The following is an 8323-nucleotide window of genomic DNA, read 5'->3' as shown; positions in this document are numbered from 1 at the left end:
ACTTTTGGGACAATCAATCTGTATGACTTGTGTAACAACTAATTATGTGCAAATTTAGTGCACGTTATTACACATCTAACAAGACCTCAATGATAATGTTAAAGTGTTTAGGTTTCTGAATGATGATTATCTCTATTTTTAACTAGTGTTTTAAGGACCAATCATGACATTGAAATTGATGGAAAACATGACCTTATATTTGTGAATGATTTTCAGTTTTTATTTATTCAATGTAATGTTAACATTCTCATACATGTTTGCAACAATAGCAAAACAATAAAAAATGAGACTTGGTAAGGTGCAAAGTAAAAGATTTTGCTTACTTTTACTTTCAACCAAGAAATATGCGTACTGGGCAGTCCAGATGATTCTGTCCTCCTCACCCCTCACAGATCGCTATTTCCAAACACTCTGTGTCATACTATGCTATGCATAAGTCATTGATCTCTCTCTCTGCTTCATCGCTCTAGAGAAATATACTTGGCTAGCCTGCACCTATCCTAGAATACCAGTAAATGCTTAGAAACCAGTTGCTCCACAAATATACCTAAAGGTGCTGCAGGTATTGGTACTACTAGAATAACATAATTACTGCTTCTAATACAAATGTTACTGTTCTTAGTACTACTGATAGATCTCTTCCTTGTCAGTTTGCTACTAACAGCTATACAACTATTGCAACTACTACTGGCATAATGAATATTACTACTGGTAGCAGCACAACAAGCTTGGTAGCATTATAAGGATGGTATGGCTATGAGGATTAATACTACTACTGGTACCACTACTACTGTGTCAAGTGCTAGAAGTAGTACAAATAGTAGAGGTACTATAGAAAGCACTGCTTCCCATTGACATTGTTGTCATGGATCCTTTAATAAAAACATCCAATTTGCTACTACTCATTGTACAACTAGTACCACTATCTCATTTAACAGTATTGGGACCACAAACACTTCTGGTTCATCTACTGCTATTAGTAATATTACTCCTATATGTACTGATGCTATTATTGCTAATGCTATCTTTGGTGCTGCCACTGAGACTCATATTGATCCTACTACTAATGCTCCTAATTCTTCTACCCATGGCACCAAACACTTTTACTTCTAATAATTCTAGTTACAAATACTATTTCCACTACCTGTGATGCTACTACTGATACCGGTGCTACTAACACTGATAGTATTATTACTTCCATGGATGGCTATGCTGTTCCTGGCTAATATGTCAAACACACCGTTAAATTAAAAGCATTTAATCCATGTACTGGAGGCTCCCATCTAAATCACATGTATAGATGTTGACATCACCCACAAGATTGGTGTTAACACCAGTACTAGAATATTTGAGACTGCATTAATACCTGGAAGCATATTATTTTAATCCCTAGTTACTGAGATACAGGGGTTGGGTTATTCAGTGGGCATTGAGGTCTAGATTTAGAAGACTAGAATATAGGGGTAAAAATATTTGCTGAGTTTGTCATGAATTTCTATGGTTATGCATACACATCAACCAATCAAAACTATCATTTTCCTACTGATGTTAAATCTGAAATGAGACTAACAGCCATAGAAGTGTGCATTCACAAGGCAGGTATTAGGACATAAACAACATTTTTATATATAACTGTTTATTCAAACTCCGAGTGATGTCATCATGTACTTACTTACTAGGACCAAGGAGAGATTAAATTGAGAAATGCAGTGTTATGTTCCTTATTACATAATTAGAAAAAGTGGGACTGCTATGATTTCAGTGAACTTGAACCACAAGTTAAGTATCTTTTAAATCCAATGTGACAACAATTTTGTTTGAAAGAATAGTTTCCTGAAGTACACAACCCCTCTTTCTTTCATTTTACACACTTGTAAAGGACCAATGTGTATTGATTTGTTAAATTCACAGTGTGTAATTCATGAAGCATTTTCTGATACAGACATTTCAATTCTTCTTGTAGACATTCTGGAACAAATGTAACCTTTGTTTTATTCAATTATAGAGTTCCTTGATCCCCTTGAACTTGATCCTAATGTAAAACAGTGATTCTGTGATGGAAGATTTGTAGAAGTCATACAGCAAAGGTCAGAAAAAAACTAGAATTTCAAGGAATGCATTTTCCAGAACATGGACCACTACCCAAAGAAGAGGAGGAGAAAGGAATAAAGATAACCCATGTTACCTTCATTGTCTGGTTTGAAATTTATGAATCAGCTTTATGATTCAGTTCAAGAGTTTTCAGTAATCAAAAAGTACCACCTAAAATGTGGTTCAGATGAAGCAGACTTGCAACATCCATTTACTTCTTGTGAATAGCTGGGAAATTTCTGGAAGACACTGTTTTAATGAGTAAATTAATATGGTTAAGTAAAGTCTAGACATTTCCTTAACTATATTTTTCCTTACCGTCTCTAAAGATTTCAGAAAATACTATCTACGTGTCGATTTTTTCATTATCTAAACACTCTGCTTTAATTCTGTCATGGGGTAGCTGGATATAAATCTTGCTAATTATATGACTGGGCGAGATGAAGCCAGAATTGGTGCTAGATGTTAAGAAGACTCAGTTAATCAGCCACAGCTGACATACCTATATCTGCAGGTCACATGTTCAATTCTCAAGGTCCAACTCACAAATGTGCATTCTTTGGAAGTCACTAAATTAATTCATATTAAATGAGGTGATAGTAACACCTGCTATTTTATAGCTCTTTGAAATACCAGATGTGCTCTATGAATTTACAACATAAACAATTTATTATAATCTTTATCATGGAAGGATTATTCACCTCAGATATGGTGGTATAAACCCTTAAGCCTGATCCCAACCTTGGCGGATGAGATACTCCGTCACAAACGTGACAGATATCCCACCGCCGTTTTACAAGTTCCATAGGATATAATGGAACTTATAATACTGCCAACGGGATATCCGTCACATTTGTGGCGGAGTATCCCATCCGCCAAGGTCTTAATCAGGGCCATGGTTTTTAACACCTGCACAATGCTATTGCTAAATTTAAATGGGCATGAAAAGAAGTTGGAAAAAAAGTTGTTTGACTGTGTCCCTCAGCTACTGTTAGGAGGCTCAAACGTCTGGCCTATCAGTCCTATTATTAGGCTGCAATAGGGGAGTGTGTTAAACAATCAGTGCTTTTGCACTTAAACAATCTTCCACCATTAACTTTTCTACTTAATGATGTTTGTAAGTGTTGATATTGGAATGTATTGAAATTCCTCAACCCAATGTGTTTTGTTAAAAATAAGTTAGGTTGAAGATGGTTCAGGTGTTAGCTCATACTTATGTTATTGCTACATTTTAAGGCATTCATATATAACAACAAATTCACCTTCATGAAATTTCCCTCTTTTTGCTTAATCTTACAAAGCCTTGGGTAAGGGTTGGGGTGTAAGGACGTTGATAACATCAAACATATTACTGATGTCAGTGGGTTGTGGCCTGTCAGCTTGCTTTGTGCTAAGTATCAACTATCCCATTCCATCCTAAAATAGGAGGTATGGATATTTGATTAACAAGTGTAGAAACGACCTTTGAAGCTGCAGCAGCAAAGGGAGCAATGAATTGGGCTTTAATAATACAAAGATGCCTCAATCACATTCCAAATAAAATGCATAAATAATTTTGCTATCTGCAAAATCAGGACAACAGTCCTTTACCATATACCACCTGCCAGTCTCTTAAGCACAATATAAAATCATGTTGAATGTTAGCGCTACTGTGTGGGGCCAAGATGTGCCATATTGTAGCCAAGCATTCCTCAATAGGTAGGTATTGCCAAGCAATTCTTTCAAAGCAATCTGATATATTTTCTTCTGATGTCAGAAGATTTGCTAACTAATCTAATGGGATATGGATGGATATGCATGTTAAATGTGAGACACTAGCATGTATTTAACTACATTGCTATAGCTCTTGTTCTGCACTTGTTAGAGCTGAGCCCTCTATGCATAAGCAAATGGTGGAATGTGGTTATTGATTGGTGGCACTCAAGTCTACAGTTTGAAATGAAAGAAAGGAAGCTAGGTGAAAAATGAGCGCTTCTTCAGACCTACATAAAGAACTCTGAATGACATAAATACCCAGTACAGCTTTTATCCATTCATTTGTGTAGTACGTAGTATGTGTTTAAGCTTGGTGATCTTCTCACGTGCATCCCTTTATGTATTTATGCCACCTTTTTCATTATCCTGTTCAGTATATTGTAATGTTTTCTTTTAAACCCCTTTTAAAAAAAGAGAAGATGTGTAGAAATCTAGTTAGGAATTAATCCTTTGAAGGATTTGAGCATGTGTGAAACCTAGTGCTCTTGACCACACTCTGAGCATACTTGCACTGTAGTAATATTGCTTGAAGCCACTAGGTATCCAAGGATCATTGAGGAATAATTGTACAGGTTCTCTGGTGCACATTCAACTGATCACACCTGAGACTGTGCCATGCAGCCTAGCTGCTGCATACACATGTATGAATCAGGTGAAAGTGCTATCTGTTTTTGTGCACGTATGGTGAGCTAAAAATGTGTCAGGGTCTGAATTAATACAGAGGATTACAAAATAGTGTGATAGCAATGCAGCACATACATAGCCCGTAGTGCCTCCTGGGTACATGGAGAAAAGAGATATTGTCATTAGCCATGTGGAAAACAGGGAGAAGAATAACACTAACATAGACATTGCAGTCCATCAAAAGACAAACAGCAGGAACTGACTTTTCACCACAGTGTCCTTATCTGCAAGGATGTTGCAGACTGCAAGGAAGAAACTGGCCTACTCAGGCTATTTAAACTTTATGTTTTTGCTGTTCCGTTACTGTATCTTTATTGACATGTTTGCACCTGCGTCATCATTAGATTTATGATTTGTTTCTGTTCAACTTAGCCACTTTGGGCAACTAATAAACAATGTATTGAACAAGAGCCTCATTTCAGCAATGATCTTAACAAACTTTGGAAGTTTTTAGTTTACTTATATTCTATTCTTTATTTTGAAACATATCTAACCTGATTGCTCTAAATTGCACCAGTTATTTATTTAAGTATCGATTTATTTATTAAGTTTTAGTTTTTTATATACACGTCCAGTTCAAGCATCTCAGTCTTTTACAAAATCTGTGTGCCTTTTTTGAGGTCAGGTTTAAGTAAATGTGAACATTTGCAGCAGATAACAGGTCTTGAAGATTAAAAATACACAATTTACAAGTGAATACGAGAGTGGGAGATTTTGTACATGTGTACATTTAAGCAAGTTACATTTAAGCAATTGATTTATTAAAATACGTGCAATACACTGTGCACTTTAAAATAATCAATATATGCCCCTGCATGGGTGTAGAATCTCATTGCAATTCTAATACATCTATCAGTACTAAGGATTTGCATTCAGCCCCACGCAGATAGAGAACTGTTTTTTAGGAATTAGTTCTGCTGAGGTGCACTTGTATGTTATTGCAAAGTAGTGTTTAAGACTTTTTTTTTAATAATGTGCACGTATGGTGAGCTAAAATTCGTTCAAATATACAAGAGGAAAATATGTTTATGTTTTTGCTGCATTTACCATACTTATTCATTACTAATTAGAAGTTAATGACTCCAGAGGGAACTTATTGAATATGGACTACATATTTCTCTTTACTTCTCCTCAGTGCTTGACTAGAGTAGATTAGCAGTCTCTTGTAAAGTTTTAACTGAAGCATGAGTTATAAAATATGATTTCAATATGAATCAGCATAAACAACTTAATACAGTAGCTCAGAGGATTCATGAGACACAGTATTCGGTAATTCAAGAAGTGAAAACCAAATCAGAAAAGTTAAAAAATTTACTTTCTATAGTAGTCACCACACAAAGAATATATCTCAGCATGACATTTTAAAACAGTTTCACATTGAAATTTGGAATATTGGCATTACACATATTTTATAAATAGCAAACAGACAGTGTTTTAAAACATTCTGTAACAAATGAAGCTATCTACTTGTATTTGTAATACAAATAAGTCAATTTTTGGTGAACATTATATATCCTGCCACGAGTTATAGAAACAATAGTACAGCATCTCAGTCCTTAATTGAGGAGGGAAACAAGAGCATTAAAGAAAGCAATACCAAATAAAAACATCAAAAATATTTCTTATAAGAAATGAGAAATCTTCATTCAAGATTGTTACATTCCACTTGGCCTCAACCAGTTTTGGAATTACTTGGACTCCGAAAAGAGTTCTGTTGGTTTCAGCCATAAGATTTGTCCTTGCTTTTCATTCTTTCACCTTCTTTGAGAGATTTTTTACAAACAAGCTCAGAATATGGTGAACAAACTGATATTGTTCACAAGTCTGAATCATTCCTCCCCTAAAACAAAAAGAAATGCATGTTAATCAATTTGGAAGATTACCACCAGACTGCTGTAGAACAGAGAACAGTTGTACTTTGTTTTTAGCAAAAAGGAAATGTTTCTGCTGGTTTGGCACAGTTGAAAGTGTGCTTGTATTCTTAATATAAAGTGGCAGGTACTAGTGATTTATTTGAGTGGTTAGCTTTCAAAGGGCAATTGTCCATATTTTTGCTTAGTATTTCCATGGCATTTTAGTAAGCATCTGATTTATGTTGAGGTCAAGTTTACAGACTAATCATTGGCCCTTACAGATGTTGGTGCAGATTTCAGACGATATAGCATACTGGGAATTTTGAATTTCTCAGTGTTTTCCCACGGCTGGCAACAGCAAATTAAGTCAAACAAGAGGAATCTTGAATTGAGGGAAGTTCATTCCTAGAGGAAGTCACTATTCATTTTACCTTCAAAGTAGGGCTATAGAGCCTCCACTAGTTTAGACAATTTTGATCTGATCAGTTTTATTTTCCTGTAAACTTGATGCAAATGTTAATAAATGTTATTATGTATTAAAAAAATATAAGGGTACCAAAATGATTATTCAAATTGTGCAAAAATCATCTTTACTTCTCCTACGTGTTGGCTAGACTAGACCCTACTGTCTATTTCCCTGCCACTGTGTCTTGGGCTCAACTGTAAAGAGGAAGTAAAAAATAGTCACAAATGCAGTGATGCCTCGAGTATGTTTTTATTATTTTTTTTAAAACCAAAGAATTATACAAACGGCTGATGTGGATAGAAAATGACAATAAAAATACAATTCTGAAACATTCTCTTTCTTCCAGTAAATTGGAAAGTACATGAAGAATTTTAAAGTTGGGTTACCTGTCCATCCGTAACTGGCAGGTTGTTCTTAGTATGTCAACCACACCTTCATTCTTAAGCTGCTTGCAGCCTATGCTCGTGGCAATGAAACATCCAGTTCTGCCTATACCTGCACTGGATAACAGAAAACAAATAAGATTGTTGTTATTACTTTGATTTTTTGGGGGGTAGATTAATTGTGGTCACTAAACTATTTAATAACGTTAACATCTCTGTGGAACACCATATCAATGACAACATTACCCTGGTGCAAACAACCTAAGGCACATCCATTTAAACCATCAATGTGCAACAGGTGAAACGTAAGATAAATTGACTTACCGTACCTTTCTCCTTGATAAGTGAAATCCTCTACTTATTTAATGTGATAGTCTGGACTGTGTTTGAATCACAATTAATTTGTTCTATTTTTTTATTCTATAGGATGCGTAGATAGTATTACATCAATTTGTGTTATTTCTATATAAACAACCACTGGCAAAGCCAATCCATCACAGCAGTAAAACCTATAAGCTTTGCCAATACTTTTTGTGTGGCTCAGGTAGCTACATTGAATTCACACACTTCACAGTGGCTATTTTGGAACAGGTTTTTAACAAACTAAAGTGCATTGAAATGTGGCTGCCATGGATGTGTGTGTTCATGGAGGTCATCTTGGATTGCATTTGTAATATTGTAACAAATGCCATTCAAAGATGGCCACAGAGGATGCATTCGCAACAGTCATCCTTAAACGCATTTTATTTTACTTTAAGAAATCCTGTTCCAAGATGGCTGTCATGGATGGTTGTGCATCCACAGCAGCCATTTTGGAAAATAATTTGTTCAAATAAAAGAAAGGTGCCTCCTACACAGGTGCTCCCCTGCACAAAGGCAGTCCAATGTTTTTATTGCCACCTACTGCCAGGCCTGGTACTGGACAAGGTAACAGTGAGTAGTTTTCTACAGCTTCATCAGTAGAGGGAGCCATATTGCCCCTGAAATCATCAGTTACATTACGGCCTCATTGCCAGGGGATATACCGGGAAGTATTAACATTTTTTGTTCATCCCTTTATTGACGTGCCTTTTTCATCAGTCCTGCCGACC

At 35.7% G+C, this 8323-nt stretch overlaps 1 protein-coding gene across 1 annotated transcript in view; it reads right to left on the bottom strand.

The window, feature by feature from the left end:
* Positions 1 to 201: 201 nt before the first annotated feature.
* Positions 202 to 8323, bottom strand: part of PTPN5 (protein tyrosine phosphatase non-receptor type 5) — a 556863-nt gene continuing 548741 nt past the window's right edge. The window contains exons 12-13 of the mRNA XM_069223005.1: positions 7236 to 7349; positions 202 to 6370 (exon numbers count right to left, since the gene is read on the bottom strand). Coding sequence (XP_069079106.1) covers positions 6277 to 6370; positions 7236 to 7349 — 208 coding nt within the window. The 3' untranslated portion in view covers positions 202 to 6276. The remainder of the gene's footprint in view (positions 6371 to 7235; positions 7350 to 8323) is intronic.

This window comes from Pleurodeles waltl, chromosome 3_1, assembly GCF_031143425.1.
Source record: "Pleurodeles waltl isolate 20211129_DDA chromosome 3_1, aPleWal1.hap1.20221129, whole genome shotgun sequence".
Classification (NCBI taxonomy): Eukaryota; Metazoa; Chordata; class Amphibia; order Caudata; family Salamandridae; genus Pleurodeles; species Pleurodeles waltl.
This window is presented reverse-complemented; position numbering and strand designations above follow the sequence as displayed.